Below are 17545 nucleotides of genomic sequence, written 5' to 3'. Positions count from 1 at the left end.
TTGACAGCTGGGGAAATTGAGTTGCCAAAGGTCACATTGGCAGTTTGTGGCAGAGTTAAAATTTGAGCTTTAGCTCAAGTGCCAGTCCAGTGCCTTAACCAGAATGCCATCCTTTCTCATTTATTTGTATTTTCTTCTTGAAGAAATAGAAGTAATATTTTGTTACTTTAAATATTTCTACATAAGAGACTTTAATATTTCCATTACTTCAGTCTTGAGCATCAATCCTCTCTTCTTGGCTCTGTAAAGAGCTATCTGCTTAAGCCACAGCTTGTGTATTCCATAGACCATCTTTATCTAAATGATTTAAATTGTCTCGTTTTTTTTCCACAGCTATACATTATTTTGTCATATCCTAAGGACTGTGGTTTCACAGCAGGTTCAAGCCAAAGGAGGTTGCAAATGTCAGGAGATACTAGTCAAATGCTACTTGTGGGAGTACAAGAAACACACAAGGGAAAATAGGAAAGTGGTAGCCATGTATAGACTTCTTTCCTCACAAGGTTATTGCAGTGGTAACCTTCATAGACTGAGAACATGTCTACAGTAGAGCGTAAAGCACCACAGCTGTACTAATGCAGCTGCATTGCTGTAAGATTGCTCATGTAGCCACTGTATGCTGACAGGAGAGAGGCATAATGAAACCATCTCCATGAGCAGTGATAGCTCTATCAGCAGGAGAAGCTCTTCCCCTAATGTAGCACAGTCCATACCAGCACTTCTATCACTCACAGGAGTGGTTTTTGTTTTCAAACCTCTGAGCGATACAAGTTATACTGACAAAAGTGGTAGTGTAGACATGGTCTTAGTATTGAAGTAGTGTTCAAGTTAGGTCGATCGGAAGGCCATTACCACCTTGACGGTTAATCTTGGTTTATAAATTGTAGACAATAGTTATCTTCCATTTTGCACAGCACTGATCCTGAATCTGATACTCATTTCTGGGCAGTTGCTTCTATAACGTAAGAAAACACTGATAGTCTGAAGGCTCTTCTCTTTGTGTTATTCATTGTGAGTTGATTGATATGAAGAGAGAAGGGTCACAAACCTTGCGTTTTGGTTCATTGGTATATGAAAGAAGGGGACCTCTACTCTGCTTTACTACATGCATTGGTTATTATCATAGCTTCTTGCTGCTAGGACAGTGGTTTTCAACTTTTTTTTTTTCATTTGAGGACCCCTAAAATGTTTCGAATGGAGTTTTGCACCCTTTAGAAATGTGAGACATAGTCTGTGGGTTGCCATTTGAAAACCACCATTTTAGAAGCATTAGATTTATGTTGCAGATAATTAACAAGTAAACTGATTTTCTTGCCTGGAATTACTAGGTTGTGTTCACCAGAAATCATTACTCATGTACAAAGCATGTACAAACCTACTCCATGGCTTCTTTTTTTGTGTTAATAAGTTTGTATAGCCTTGGATGGTGATCAAGGTACACAAGTAAATTCTGGTTTTAATTAAGGTTTTGATGTAGTAATCTTCCCCTTGTGATTTATTCACAATGCTATAATTTTGGAATTTGGGCTTAGTTGCTATGAAACATTTATTTGTTAATTACATTATAGTTTTAGCAGAAGCAGCACCATGCAGGACTTCTACCAGAACTGAGGTAGTCTTTCAGTACTGTCTCTGACAGAGACAGCTATACCGATATAAGTTTTGAGTGCAGACCAGCCTTAATAACGGTGTTGTTGCTGCAATACAACCTGGTTGTTTGAAATTAACCAATGCTTCAGCTGGGCTGGAGTTCCCCTGCCACGAAGCTGGAATAGCCCCTTGCCCACAGTGGACAGGTGGCTGCTTCACCCCCACCCCCCATCAGTTAACTGGAACCAGTAAGCCTCACCCTTAATGGGTGAGGCTTACCAGTTAACCATTCACATCCCAAGCTTGTTCACAATCATCCATATAATGAACTCTTACTGTTTAGGAGCATTCTTGAGCAAATATATTTACAGACAGATGGAAAGACAGACAGATACTCATTTCTAAAATAAATAGATGAGCAGTTTGTTTTATTGTGTGTTTTTTGATCTGAAGGGTTTTCCCCCACCCTTGGTTTTCTTCTCAGGGCACAGATGGAGCCTGGCTCGGCAGTAGGAGCTCTGTGTGCTCAGAGTATTGGTGAGCCTGGCACACAAATGACTCTGAAAACGTTCCACTTCGCTGGTGTTGCCTCAATGAACATCACTTTGGGTGTTCCAAGAATCAAAGAAATTATAAATGCTTCCAAAGCAATCAGGTATTGAAACAACTTTTTTTTTTATTCCTCTGCTTTAGTGAAAAGTGATTAACCTGCAGCCCAGAGTAGCCTCTCCCTTACAAGACTATGCAAGGTTTATGCTGTCAGATATGTAACTGTGATGAACCCAGTTACTCATCACATTTTTTCTTAATCGGAAGAAAATCTCCTATTTCAGTCCGTCCAAAAATGACTCTTCTATGGGCCAAACCACAAGATTAGGCAATCATTTCCTCTGAAAATGAATAATTTCATAACTGACTAAAGCAGAATGCTTTGTATCCAGAATATTCAGTTAAAGACTACAGACTGTCAACAGATTAGTCTACATCAGATGAGTCTAGCATGTGCAGTAATTAAAACACTGCTATATTTCTGATGTTCATCTTGAACTGTATTTTAGCGCTGCTACAGTAAACTCAGCAAATAAAAACGTCTTATAACCTCATGGAGTTTGTATACCTTGGAGTGTGAATTCCAATAACTGTGGCATTCCTCCAAACTTGAGGTATTTAAAGACTAATTTTCTTAAACTTTGTGTCAGTTTTGGGTACTGTTATTTCCTAGCAAGCAGCAGCCTCTTTGTCCTATTTGTCATGATGGAGGATGGTAGTTGAGACTAACCACAGGAGCTAGGATGTAACAAAAAGATACTGTTTTATAATCTAGCTAGTAAATTTTATAGCTCTGTCTTACTCTGTGTAGCACACCTATTATCACCGCACACTTGGACATGGACGATGATTCTGATTTTGCCCGTCTAGTTAAGGGAAGAATTGAGAAAACCCTATTAGGAGAGGTAGGAAAATCTTTATTGTTGGTCCTACATTAAACTTAAAATTTCCAGTCTGTATTGTTGCCGACTCTTTGTTGTAGCAGACGGTGACTGTTCTTGGAGAAATTCTAACTATGCCATCTGGATCTGTAACTTGCAGATTTCAGAGTACATTGAAGAAGTGTTTCTTCCTGATGATTGCTTTATACTGGTCAAGCTCTCACTGGAGCGGATTAGACTGCTGAGACTAGAGGTGAGCTTTCTGCATCTTGTTGACCAGTAAACTAGAACAAGCAGTGGTCCCTTTATCCACACTGGTTGATGCCATTTCCAGAGATGACAAGCTAGTCCCATCCGTACAAATTTGACAACTCCATTTAGTACTCAGATTTGGCAATTTATGAGCCAGAGCTGGGAATAGCATAGGCAGCAAGTGTTCTGGTTTCCTGACCTATGTTAATGTCTGCATTTACAATTAAGTTGCACAGAATTATGGTACTCTTGTAAGCAGACCACTGCTAAAGTATTTTTCTCTTGAGCCTTCTGAGGTGAATAGCTGTTGGTCAGTGTGGCTTTTAGAATGCAGGTGTAGTTCTGAGAAAGTGAGTAAGGTAGCTGTCACACTGTCTGGCGTAGCTCACATCTAGAAGTGTCTGTCTCGGGGCAAACTATCAAAACCAGGGCGGACAGCTCAAACTGGCGGAATGCTCTAAAATTAGATTTCATCGCGTCATTAACAAATTTGAAGTGGATCACTGTAGCAGTCTTATCAGGGAAACACAGACAGTCTCCTTAAATGCTCCATCCAGGCAAGCTAGACTTAGTAAATGGTCACTGACACCAAACATCACACACTATTCAAGTTGCTTCCAGTCGAAAGAGACCAGTCACCCCAGATTTTACATAAAAATCAGCCCCCGTATCAGTCCTGTAACAACCTATCTAAATATTTATTAAATAAGAAAAATAAATAACAGTTGTTTACAAGTTAAAGCAAGCAAACACATAACACGCTCAAGTTATCTATGATTCCTGAAGGTGACAGAGATGTAGTAATCTGTGACTTCAAAATGTCTTTGAGTGGAGCCTTTGCTTACTTGAGGGACCTCTACCTTTGTTTAATGTTTCTGGTCCTGTGAGTTAAAACAGCCAAGAGATGACAAATTCTCATGTAACCCTGTTTTATATCTTACATTTGGCCTTCCAGTTCATGAGACAAACCCTCCTTGTACATAGTATTTCCAAGGTCTGATAGGGCCATTCACCAATTCTGTGCACTATGCTGATTCTTAATGGCCCATTTAATCTTGATAGACCTCCTTACAGTGTCTGGGAGATGATTCCCATGCATGGATCCACAAGTTCAGAGCCATAAAGCCATACTGACCTCTTTGCTTAGAGCATGAGGGACAGGTGCTACAAGTGAGATTAATGCATGCAGCAACTTGTAAGCATTTCATAAAGTCTAAACACTAAGTATATTCTGTTAAGACAAATGCTTATGTTGAACAAAACTAACATACCAGTAAGCTGGTTTGGTTTCCAACTACAAGGTTATCAGTTCTTAGCTAATGTGTACAGCCTGGCCAGAGCTGGCACTTGATTTACCAGTATCACAGTAATATCTCTTTTATTATTGACTGTCCTGGTGTATAATATCCTGGGACCAAAACTACTGCAGCAGCACGGCAAACCATTTAGTTCTGTGTCCTATTGAATAAAAGTTCCTCCTTATGCAACACTACACTGAGACTCAAGCCTCTGTGGACAATCTGCACAGGGGCATGTTTCGCTCAGAGAGCGATTTAGTGATGGTCTATGAACATTCTGTTATTTAGACCCATCCCACTGCAATAATATTTTAGTTGAGTGGAGCAGAAATTTGATTTCAGCAGAGCTGGAAGACTTTAACTAGTTAAAGGACATGTTTTAATAGTCAAGGAATCATTTTGCCACAGGTGAATGCAGAGACTGTGCGGTACTCTATCTGCACATCTAAGTTAAGAGTGAAGCCAGGGGATGTTGCTGTCCATGGAGAGGCAGTCGTGTGTGTGACCCCTCGTGAGAATAGTAAGAGTTCAATGTATTACGTCTTGCAATCCCTTAAAGAAGAGCTACCAAAGGTAAGTAGACGTTCTTTCTTTTGCAGTTGGTAAGCACTTCAGATTGTATGTGGGAAATACTCCTATTTCTTGATTGCATTGAGTGTCCATGTGGTCTATGTAAAATGAAGATTTCTTAGGATATTTTTGTGGAGTATGTTTGATTGTAAGACTTTTGAAGATAAAAAGTGCTATGAGCACCAAATTTCCTACCACTTAAAAATAGGGTAGGATTTCAAAGGATCCCATAATAAAATCTGCCACATGCATTGCAAAGCTTGTGTGAGGATCACATCTAGTCTAGGTTTAGAGACAGTTGCAAATAAAAATCTGTAATTGACAGGGTGTGTGCTGTGTGTCATACAGAGAAAGAGGAAAAGATCTCGTTTTCTGGACCCCAATACAAAATATGGGGGCAGGAAGACAAGTTGTAAAAACAGTAATGTGGTGAATGCCCTTTCTAAATAGTAGAAATCACACTGATATATATTTTAATGATCAGACCACTGTGATATTGTAAGTGGAGTTTTTAGATCACTTTGTAAAGTCGTAAGATGTAAATTTTTTCACCTTGTCTATTTAAAGCTCCGTGGACAAATTGAGTTTACACAGCTTCTTATTTTACAAAGATTGTAGTGCAAGGTATCCCAGAAGTGTCTCGAGCTGTCATTCATATTGATGAGCAGAGTGGCAAGGAGAAATACAAACTTCTGGTGGAAGGTGATAACCTACGAGCTGTCATGGCCACCCATGGAGTTAAAGGAACAAAAACCACTTCTAACAACACTTATGAGGTAATGCTCAAGAGTGTGTTATCACTACTTCTGGCTGCATCTTGATTCTCCTTATGCTCATTTACAGATGGCTAATGCAACGTAAAACTAATCCCTTCTATTTTCACAAGTAATCAGTGTGTATGTGTATAATCTAATTCAGCTGCAGACTTCAATTACTTTTAATGAGCAAATGTTTTTATTAATTCAAGTCTTAAAAAATAAGAAATGCTGGGGTTGATAGAAGCTGTATTTGAGGAAAATCACTTCAGATTTTTCTAGTTAGATCACTAAGAAAATCTTCAGTCCCATGTTCAAACAAAGAAGCGCCTCAGTGCTTAAAGCATTTCTCCTCTTCACTTATCTAATTTGATTTCTCTCCTAGGTAGAGAGAACACTAGGGATTGAAGCTGCTCGAACCACCATTATCAATGAGATTCAGTACACTATGGTAAACCATGGTATGAGCATTGACAGGAGGCATGTTATGCTGCTATCAGATCTGATGACATACAAGGTAAAGTTTGTGGTGCATTCTTTTTGCTGTCACATTTGTCTCTTTAGCCAAGTTAACTTTATGGAATCAATGGAAGAATTTTCATTTGAGGTTTATTAATAGGCTATATACCGAAATAACTGCTTATCACACTGACCCTTTTGACTGACTTCTTATCTCAAATTTAAAGGGTGATTTAATCCATAACTTGAGAACCGCAGTCTGTTTGAAAAGCTTCATTTAGAGGTTGGAGTGTCTTTATTTCACCCTGGAGGTCTAGTTGGCCCGTCCCAATAAAGAGCATAGTTTGTGTGGGCACCCAAGTATGTGCATCATTGTGTGTATCTGTTCATATATTTGAAAGCAGCAGCTGCGCTTCGTAGCAGAGAGCAGGGTAGAGCCCTTGCAAGTGGAAGCAGATTACATAATGGAGGATGGTTATAGCACTGGCCATGTTGATGCAATGTGAAGTGCTCCTTGGGGAAGGAAAATAGCTGCTCACACCCTTGCTAATGTGTGTGAACGTACATAATGGAGCAAATCCTTTCCCGTGTGTCAAGTGAGAATTGCAGGAGTATGTGGGGGCACTTTGCCCTTAGGGAAAGCAGCTAAGGACTTTTCTAAGGCGTTTCCTTGCTTCCCAAAGCTGCAGGGCAGTTACTGATGCACTCTTAGGACTCTAATAGCTTCTGTGCTGGTTGTGAAAGCTTTCCAAAATGTTGCAGCAAGTCGGCTGCCCCGTTTCATTGGAGAAGGGGCACAGAGCATAGTGTTGGCAAGCTTGTCGGATTTCCAGCATCTGCTTCTTTCTCTTACCCATCCGTCCCATATATCACAACTATACTAGTTCCACTAGGGTCACGGTGCTCTATAGCAACATGGATTTAGAAACAGGATTAGATCTAATATCTTTAAATTCAAGTGGAATTTCTAACGTGACTAAAATGGGGGATTTGCAATATCCAGTCATTTTACACTTGGGGTCCAATTCATTGGCCAACGATAACTGATACTCTCAACTGAGTTCTTGATAGCAGCCTCTACAAAGATTGGCTTTGTTTTGTTTTTAAGTGGTTGGTTAATAATTGAACATTTTTCTGTCATCCATAAGGCTTTTTTGATTCACATCTCTTCATTTTACTTGGCATCATACAGTTTCAAATGATTTGTAGCTGATCCTACTGCCTATGAATTTTTTGTTTTATTTAAACTTTCATTATTATCAAAGCCTTAAACCTTTAAAAGACTCCAAGCGTGAAGCACCGGAATAGAGGCTACGTTCTAGACTATTAGACTTGTTCAGTACTGTTAAAATAAACTACGTATCGGCTTACTTTAATTCATCAATCAATTAAACTGAAACCCTGGATTGACACGTGACTGACTTTTTTCTGTTTCTGTATTGATTTAGGGTGAAGTCCTGGGCATTACTAGGTTTGGGCTGGCAAAAATGAAAGAGAGTGTGCTAATGCTGGCTTCTTTCGAAAAGACTGCAGACCATCTCTTTGATGCTGCCTACTTTGGGCAGAAGGATTCCGTGTGTGGTAGGTATTTTAGGTTAGACTGTAGCATGTGGAATTCATTCAGCCTCAGCAAAATGCTCTTAAAACTGTGTGTGTGTTGCCCACCTGCCAGAGCTTTCTGTGTACCTCCTAAAACACAAAAATGAAACTAGATCATATATGATGGAAGCTTAGAAGTGAGGCTAGATAACTCCTATGGACACTGCCCTAGGAGCCACATTCTGTTTCCACCCAAAGATATTAAAATCAGTTATTAAAGCCAGCCTGTACAGATGGGGATTCAATTTGTTCCTTGGGATTTTTTCCCTCTAACTAAATGAAATAGCAGGAAATAGTCTCTCTCCTCAGTTATCTGCCAAGATCAGTTTTCTTGTGTTCATTGTACAAGTAGTTGACCATTACTAAGACCTAAATGAAGGGAAATAGTTCCCAATTTCTGGTTTTAAGTTCCCTATTTGTTGGTTCCGGCCAGACCTCCCTGGTCCGGCACCCTCGGAACCTGACCGGTCCCGGACGAGGGATTTTGCCAGATATGGGGAGATTATATCTGACCTGCTACTTGCCCCTCCAGTCCTGTCCCCACTGCCGGCCTCCTGCCCCCGCTTGCCAGCGCCGCTGCCCTGCCAGTTTCCCCTTTTCCCTTCTCCTGTCCCCCGCTAAGCCAGGCAGCCTAGCTCCTGGCTTCACCTGGCAGCTCTTTTGCGGCGCACCAGGGCAGCCCCACTGCAAGGCATTAGGGTCCTGGATGTCCCAGGCAGTGCTGCTGCAGGGAGCCCAACTGCAGCCTTCCACGGGGACCCTGGTCCTGGAACACCTGTGGTCCTGTCAGACCACGGATGTTGCTGGACCAGCGAGTCCCAGTTAACAGAGGTTCAGCCTGATATGTAGAGCCTTTTGCTTTGAATAATGAATAATTATGATGGGTTTCATCAACTGCAACAAGACAAACCAGAAGGCTGAAGGCCTTGATCTCTTAGGCACTCAGAGGCCATGGGGGGCGGGGGAAAGCAAGGTATAAACTCATAGAGAGGACTCTTGTTCCAACAAATAAAAGCTTTTTAATTTATCTTCAAAATGTGCATGCATATCTCTAGGCTCAAAGTATTGAATTCGTATCAGTAGCAGCTTTCTCTTACTCCACTCAATGGAGGTTGAAGTGAAGGCTCAATGGTAAACTTGTTTCATCCTGAATGGCATGGAAAAGAAAACGTTTAGCTCCAAGTCCCCTCTGACTGCGATAATTTCCCTCTCCCTTAATCAATATTGTCCTAAGGACCTTTCCATGCTGTCCCCTTCATGTAACAGTTTAGTTCAAATAAGAAAATGGGGTGGACAAAACATACAATTACCTCATTTCCAAATGTAAAGAGGTGTTACATTTTTTTCTTACAAGTAAGCTATGCACAATTACATTATCATATGAGTAGGAAATAAAAGCACATAGCCATTTTGGTTCGAAGGGTTCTCACATTATTCCTACTCATTATTATCATTATTATTTATTGTAATGTGTTGGGTCCTCATTCATAAGCCAGGATCTCATGATGTTAGATTGTAGAAACTCCAAAAAAATACAACCAGTCAAGTAGCTACAACATTGCTTTTATTTTTGTGTACAGTAGTAGTTTAAATCTTTGAATACATAGTCATTGAAGAGTGTTCTAGGAGTGTGTGTCTAAAACACAGTAATACAGCACATTGCATCAACACAGCATGTATTGCATGCATTTGTGGATTTACTTCCAAACCATATGCTAACTGACACATCAAAGGCATTGAGGCTCACCTGAGGGCTAAATCCATGACAAGAGTGATAGCTTGCAAAACATGCACTTCTGAGCCATCAAAATGCAAAAAATATAATGAGAAGAGCTATCGTGGTGAGATACTCCAGACTTCCTTCCACTTGAAAATCTGTCAGCCAAAAAGAACCTGATCTGGCTGCACAAAAGCCTTGCTGCCGTGACAAACAGTAGAAAGGTCAACATTCAGGATAAATTCCCCACAGAGTTTGGTTTGTACTTAACAATAGGCAGTGCCTTGTCCACTGTAAATTCCACTGTCAAACAGAAAGCTATAAATCCATATTATAACTGAAGCTCCTTCACTGCAGCTGGTTTTTTTTTTCTCCTTGGAAAACATGTTTGCCATTTATTAGTTGTGATGAGCATCTTGCTTAACTCTGTCTGCTGGAAAGCACTTTTGACATGTTTGGCTTTCTATGTAAGGTTTAAACAAGTTTTTGCTCTAAGGATGTATACAGAGGAGAATCAGCAGAGCAAGTAATTTTGGCAAGCTTTTAGTCACTGTGTTTTCTCTCCTAGGTGTTTCTGAGTGTATCATCATGGGAATTCCCATGAACATCGGAACAGGACTCTTCAAACTGCTGCACAAAGCAGACAAGGAGCCAAATCCTCCTCGGAGACCTCTTATTTTTGATAACGAATTCCATATTCCACTTATCACATAGGAGCTGGGAAACACCAATTTGGAAGAACTTGAAATAAAGCTCAAACTAAGGTTTTCACTACACGTATCTCAGATAGTTGGAGCTGTGACCAGGCAAGGGAAATATTGTTGCCAGAGTCGGCAGTGCACTGTGTTGATACAGATTTTTAAAGGAGATACTCGTCTAGACAGAGAACTAAAAATCAGGTCTAAAATGAATGTCCATTGACTATACTTCATTGTTAATGTTTAAGAAGTTTCCATGCTACAAATATTAAAAGCAGCAACACACTGGCTGGAAGAAAGCTGGAGGAATTACGTGATTTAAGATAAATACTCCCAAGATTTGGTGGATGCAGTGTAGTAGAAATCGATTTTCTATTTCTTAGATCATCACATATAAAATCATCCATTTTCTGACAGATGTACTCAACTTCTTGGTGTTGGGAGTTGAAGCACAGATGCAATTTCATTGGTGCCTTTAGAAGTGGAAGTTTTTGGACTGCTACCTCTAGAGGGTCATTAGTAGAACTGGTTAAATGACTACAAAAGATGCATATAAGGTGGTTGAAGCTAAGAATTATATGTTAAAGCAGTAAGATAATGAAGGATGGCAAGCTTTCAATCTAATAATATTCTTTACAAAAGAAATATAATTGCTGTTTGGTTTTACAAGATGTATTGGTCCATGCAATATAAACAAGCAATGTAAGCAATTTGTCTGCAAAAAAGAGCCTTTTGCTCAGGGAGACAATGTGTCCTTTATGTTGAACCTACTAACTGAGATTAGCATTTTGCCAAAGTAAGACATCATTAAATGGTGGCAGAAATATACTGCCTTGTGGCCTAAAACCATCTCTGCAGGTCCTCTTTCCTCTCTCACTTTTTGCTACCTTATTGAGCTTGCCAAGAGGTATAGCATTACTTCAGGGGTTCTCAGGACAAGGCTCAAGGAAAATCAAGTAGCCTGTGATGGTTTGTCATTAGATGTTGTTTTCAGAGGGGGAAGTAGAAGGTGCTACTTTGATTAGTGATTTTTCCCACCCAAAGAGTGGATGATTGCTGCATATTCATGGTCTACTGGCCTGCAGACATGAAGGCTTCTTGCAAGCAAAATCCTGGTAGCAACAGTAGTAGTCAGGATAATAAGTGTATTGTCCCAATTATTCATGATATTGACTAACTGTTTTTGGGTTTACACTAACTAAACTTTGACAAGTGGGGGAAGCTGGACATGTAGGAGCCATGCGTGAGACACATGCGTCGTGTGTGAGGATGTAGCACTAAATCTAGAGGAAGAAAAAAGTCACACCATGGGCCTTTGAGAAATCTTAAGTTTTGTAGTGTACGAATAGCCATTTAAGATTCATGCAGTATGGTGGGATACTGTCTCACTCCTACAGTGCTGTCCAGAGGTTGAGTTTGCTTTTATCCGTACTACTGAGCGATTTTCTCTGTTCGGTGTCTTGAACAATCTCTGTAAAATCTGATCTCTAAATATGCCATTTCTAAAGATGAGGAATGAGCACTAGAAAGTTGCATCCAATGCCCAATTCACAACACCTTGTATGCTTGCCCAAATGCAAAGGGGGGAATGTATTAGTAAAAATACAAGAGAATCAGACTTTGGGAGGAACATACCAGAAGACCAATTCACTTCTGTTTTGCTTGTGTAATGTGAGTGACTGAATATTGCCATTGTTAATAGAAAACAGAACCCTCTCTAAGTTTGGTGCAAAATTGTACCTTTTGTATTATGGTTTCCATAAACTCTCCTTATACTAAATTATTATTCACTGCTGTATTTTCCTCAGAGATTCTGTTCCAGTGAGGATTTAATGGAGTTTATAGAATGTGAAGCAAAGCTGGCATTAAAGTTTGAGAGAAGGCTTTGTGTACAAGAATGATACAAAGCTAACTTTTGTTCATGGTATAGCATATGTTATATTGCTGAAACTGTAAGCATGTGGCAGCCTTATTTTTGTAAGTCAGCAAAGGTTCTTTGAACTTTGTTGTTGTTTTTAAAACGAGTAAAGTAGAAAAGTCATCTCACGTCTGGAAATTAAAACCGAAATAGAGTTCCTTTTCGTTCCCTTTAACCCACTGGAGTTAAAATAATGCCTTTACTTTCCCTTTAACTTATTGGAATAATCTTTAGACTGAAGATCCACTTCAACTAGTGCATATAAATTCAGTCTTCCTGAATGTACACTAGTGATGTATGGGAAAAGTGTGAACTTTTAAGAATTGGTTGGTTGGTTTTTGGTAAACAATATTGCCTGGAAGCAGGCACAGCAAATTTGCTTCAAACACCTTCATTAAATTTGGTCAGGATGGAAAGGAACAGGACAGCCTTCAGAGCAGCGTTCTTCTAAGGCTAAGATAGTACAGACCTGAACAGAAGCCAGCTCACTGTCTAACCTGCCATTTGCCTGAGTGTGTCCAGAGGTGACTCAGTCTCTGGGATGAGATGCATGTGCACTGTGATATCTATCACATGCAGCAGCTACTTGAAAGACATAGTTATGTGTTAAGAGACCATCAGCCTTTCTGTCTGTAGCATCTGAGAGGAAGCAGTGATGTCTGTGCGTGGAGGAGGATGTACTAAAAGTAGACGAAAGGAAAAAACCTAGATGAAACGCTCTATATTGCTACCCTAAAATGTGAATCTGCAGCTTTAGGCAAGCTACTGAGGTATATCCATGTGTAGATTCAGGCAGGGTAAAAGGGGGGAGATTTGGATGGCTAAAAATGAGCAGTGTAAAAATTGGTACTCACGTCATTACAAGCCACTTTAAAATATTTTGAAAGCAATAGCAAAATGCAATCTTGAAAGTAAATATGAATACTTCAGCTGGATGGCCCTCTGGTGGACCAGTTGATCTATATCAAATTATTTGCGGGAGGGATATTGCAAGGATGCGATGAAGGCATAAATTGCGGGATAATAAACTCCTTCTTGCTGCAGATAAATACTTGAGTATAGCATGGAAAATTCTTGGAATACTGTACTGTATTGCTATGTATAAAGATTTTCTAAAGATGTAATTTTGTTGGGCCTCGTATAGCTTCAGTTTTTTGTAAATATGCATAATAAAGCATTTACTAACTTTTCTGTGTTCTGTTCTAAGCATGCGTTAGTGGTCTTTATTAAGTTAAATCTATTAGTCGCTTATCCTGACAATGAGAGGAAAAAGGAACAAAGGCAAAGTTGAAATTGTAGGCGATGAACAAGTAGAGTTCAATATATTGAAAACAAGAAAATTCATTTGCTTTTGATTCATATATGGGAAGTGTTGGAGCTGCAGGCATTTAAATTCAACCTGCTGCAGTGCATTTCTGCAGCTTATCTTTGATGTCAAATCACATCTTACTTTTAGAAGACACTGCTCAACAAAGCTCTGTGTGACACCTTACGAGTACATGGGAATTCATGTCAGCAATGTAAAACCTGTGAGTCAGTTCATGAATACTAAAGAGAAACTAACCATTCCAAAGCTTTCACAAATAGTCCGATTTTAGAAACCAATTGAAGTGGATATGTAGTGCAAGATCCAGATACAAACAGAGTTTGACACATTAGTGTTGAATGCCCCTCCTAGCCAGACTCTGTATTTGACTGTCTGTTGAACCAAAAAAACTGAATATTGCTATAAAAGTAGCAAAGGGAAATGCAAAATTAATGTTTAATGACTTGCTAATCAATCTTATATTAGTTTTCTATCTTGTCAAGTAAATAAAATCAAGCTAATGGTATTGATTTTGTTTCTAAGCAGTTATTTGAGGGGGTTCTGGTCAATTCAATAAACCCAAACTAAATTTCACAAGACTTAGTGACATCCTGATGAGTCACCATTATCCATATTTCTCACTTCATTTTTAAAACCAAATTGATGTTGCAGGATTGTCTCAATTTTCATCAAACTCATCTGGTTGTGTCTAATTAGTGGGATGTGTAATTGTTTCAAATGCTGACTTTATTGTCCAACCAAAGTCCCAACAATGGGACCCACCTGAGCAGTAAGTTAAACTTTCAAAGGTATTTCCTTTTGTGATGTGGCTTTAGGCGTGCCTGGTTAACAGTCGAGAACGTAACATTTCAGATGGCAAAGGTATTGCAACATGGCTTCATGTGGTGGTCGCTGAGCTGTCTCGTGTCCCACTGGCCTTCTAGGCCATGCTCCCCAAGCAGACTTTCACCTTCCATGAAACCCTTCACTTCCGGTCTTCCCTAGGTCCCGGCTTGCCCTCTGTGCTGGACGGTAGTCTGACCAGCCGGCAGGGCTAAAGAGAAGACTGGGAGCATGGAACACTGACTTCCAAGTCAATATTCCATGGACAAATTAGACAACTATTCATTGAAATGTCGTGGGGTGGGAGCTTTCCCAACCAGCTCTACTACATAGGCTTGTCCTGGAGCTCCCCTCCTCTGCCATCCTGCCCCATTCGCTCACAGACTGTCCCCCCTCTGCCCTTCTAAGGAATGAAATCTGTCTCCTTTCTCACCTACAGCAGTGGTCACCAACCGGTAGATTGGGATCGAGTGGTAGATCTTGGAGCCTCTGGCAGGTGATCCTGACAGGTTTGGCCAGGAGCCTGTCAACTGCTTGCACTTCATCTGCTCCCCCTCTCAGCACTGCCGTGCTGCTCCTGCCCTCTGGAGGTGCCCCTCGCTCTTGGGAGCCTCCTGCTTGTTGTGCAGGGCATGAAAAGAGGAGGCCATGAGGTGCTGATGTCATGGTGCCCCTCCCTCCATTTCTGCAGAGCAGAGTGGGTGCAGAGAGTGTGCTGGCTGCTTTTCAGAGTGGGGCAGGGGCAGGGTAGGGGTGAGCCTGCCTTAGGCCCCTGCACCCCCACCCAGGAGCCACCTGAGGTAAGCAGTGCCCAGCTGGAGCCTGTATTCTGAACCTGGGCCCTGGTCCTGAACCTCTCTTGCACCCCCAAACTCCTGCCCCCAACCTGATGAAAGTGAGTGAGGAGGGGGGGGGCAGATGGAATGAGTGGGGCGGGGCCTCGGAGAAGGGGCAGGCAGGAGGGTAGTGCAAGGGTGTTTGGGTTTGAGGTAGATCCTGGATTGCACTAAAATTCAAAAAGTGATTTCGCGCTTCAAAAGATTGGAGATCGCTGCCCTACATGTTAGGGGGCAAAGATCCCACCTGCTCTAATGGCCTGTTCTTAGGTGGGGCATTTGGTAGAGCAGAATCCCTGGTCCCTCTGGGCTGCTCCAAATGCAGCACGGAGGAGAGAGCTGCTGAGAAGATTGGGGCCCGCAGGGATGCGAAGGGGCTAAGGCCGCTCCTGCCCCTGTTGGTTCTCAGCAGCAGTTCATCTGATTTCCTGACTTGGGGAAGCAAACGGCCTGTGGGAGCAGGCAGGAGAGACGTGGTGGGAGAGTGTTAGTGGACGGGGGGACTGAGGGGACTCTAGGGCAGGCGCTGAGCCGTGGTGTGGGCACAGAGCATTAAGGGGTGCTGCCCCCGAGAGACTTAAAATGCCTGGGGAACCCTGCTGCAACCCCCAGCGGTGCAGCAGGGCTAGAGCAGCTTCCGCAGCTTGCTTCCAACAGCTGCCAGCGTGGGTGCCCCCGCTGCCGGGGCGGGTCTCCATGCACTGCTTCCAGAAGCTGGGGCAACACACAGTGTGGAGCCACCGAGCCCCCTTCCCTCCAGCGCTGCAGGGACACACGTGCCAGCAGCTGAGAGGAGCAAGCAACAGGAAGCTGCTGTAGCTACACTGCACTGTTGGTGGGGGTGGTGGCCGTCACTCTGGGTGACAGGTGGGGCTAGGGCCATACTGTGGGGGGGAGTGTGCAGGAGCAGCAGAGGCTCAAGACACAGGGGGGTGTCCAAGGCAAGTGTGGCACCCCCCACCCTCCAAAGCCTTCACACTCCCCCCCACACACACACCTGCCCGTCCTAACCCCAAACTCCCTCCCCCCTCCAGCGCCAGAGCTTCCTCCCAGAGCCTGCGCCTTGTACTCCAATCCCTGACTCCAGACCAGAGCCTCACCCCTGCCTGCACCCACACTCCCTCCTAAATCCTACACCCAGGACCCCTGCCCCAGGCCAGAGCCAGCACCCAAACTCCATCCTGGAGCATGCACCCCTTACCCCTTCTACACCCAAACTCCCTCCTAGAGCCTGCAGCTGCTCCTGGCCCCCCCACCCCAATTCCCTGCTCCAGACCAGAGCCTGCACCCAGCACCCAAACTCCCTCTCTGAGCCTTAGGCAGGTGTGGGGGGACCTTGAAGAGGGGAGGGTTGCAGGCTCTGGACATTCTGGGAACCACCAGCATTTCTTCAAACCTACCATCCCTGTGTGTCAGTCAAAGGGGCTGGCTAAGAGTAGGAAGAAGGGATAAGAGTAAATCTCCTCTCCGCGAGCGGAGGGTTGCCGGTATTCGTGTTAAGAGTGACCTGGGGAATATTCCCATCAGACATGCAAGGCTGAATTACATGACTCTAACGTGTTTCCCAGGCTAGTTCTGACATAGGTATACAAACCTGACCCCCTTATCACTGTTGCACAAGAGGCTCATAACTTAAACTAGTGGACTAAGGCCTCCCAGTCTCTGTCCTTGACAAATTCACTTTGACTGTTCTCTGAGTTGTATTGAATACAACGAATATTTAGGGTGAACGTGTTGTGCAAAGAAAAATGATCTGTGCTAATAAATTACAATAAACTACGGAAACAAGAGCAAAACTTCCTGGGGAAGGTGCTATGTATCAAGTACAATCGACAGAGTATGGGTTTTTTCTAGCAAATAGATCATTCACCGTTTTGTAGATAGAAAAACGAAAAGCCAACATTTTTGAGGTGTCAGTAAGCTGGCAAAGCTGCATCCACAAGCTATGTCATGGTGCCTACATTAAGTTAAATGTAATTAATAGGATATGATCTTCCCCATGTGTTACCTCTGACTGGAAGGGCACATCTACACAGCAGAGCTAAGGCCAAAATAAACTATATAACTTGAGCTACAACAATTGTGTAGCTTAAGTTGAAATAGCTTATTTCAGCTTTTGGCACTGTCTACACAGCATGAAGTCTGAGATAGCGTACTCTTCTTCCGACTTCCCTTACTTCTCATAAAGTGAGAGTTACAGGAGTCGGCGTAAGAAGTCCTCTAGCTCTCACTGTTATCTCAACATTATGTTGAAATAACTGCTTGTAGTGTAGA

General features: G+C 42.2%; 1 protein-coding gene across 2 annotated transcripts in view; it reads left to right on the top strand.

Moving 5' to 3' along the window:
• The window catches only part of POLR3A (RNA polymerase III subunit A), a 55954-nt gene extending 42473 nt beyond the window's left edge, over nt 1-13481 (top strand). For both annotated transcript variants that reach the window (XM_075934729.1, XM_075934728.1), the window contains 8 exons: nt 2075-2245; nt 2951-3044; nt 3181-3273; nt 4979-5143; nt 5752-5916; nt 6281-6412; nt 7803-7935; nt 10239-13481. In XM_075934729.1, coding sequence (XP_075790844.1) covers nt 2075-2245; nt 2951-3044; nt 3181-3273; nt 4979-5143; nt 5752-5916; nt 6281-6412; nt 7803-7935; nt 10239-10384 — 1099 coding nt within the window. In that variant the 3' untranslated portion in view covers nt 10385-13481. The remainder of the gene's footprint in view (nt 1-2074; nt 2246-2950; nt 3045-3180; nt 3274-4978; nt 5144-5751; nt 5917-6280; nt 6413-7802; nt 7936-10238) is intronic.
• The last annotated feature ends 4064 nt before the right edge of the window (nt 13482-17545 follow it).

This window comes from Pelodiscus sinensis, chromosome 8 (assembly GCF_049634645.1).
Source record: "Pelodiscus sinensis isolate JC-2024 chromosome 8, ASM4963464v1, whole genome shotgun sequence".
NCBI lineage: Eukaryota > Metazoa > Chordata > Testudines > Trionychidae > Pelodiscus > Pelodiscus sinensis.
Note: the sequence above shows the minus strand (reverse complement) of the source record. Positions and strands in the feature narration are given on the sequence as shown.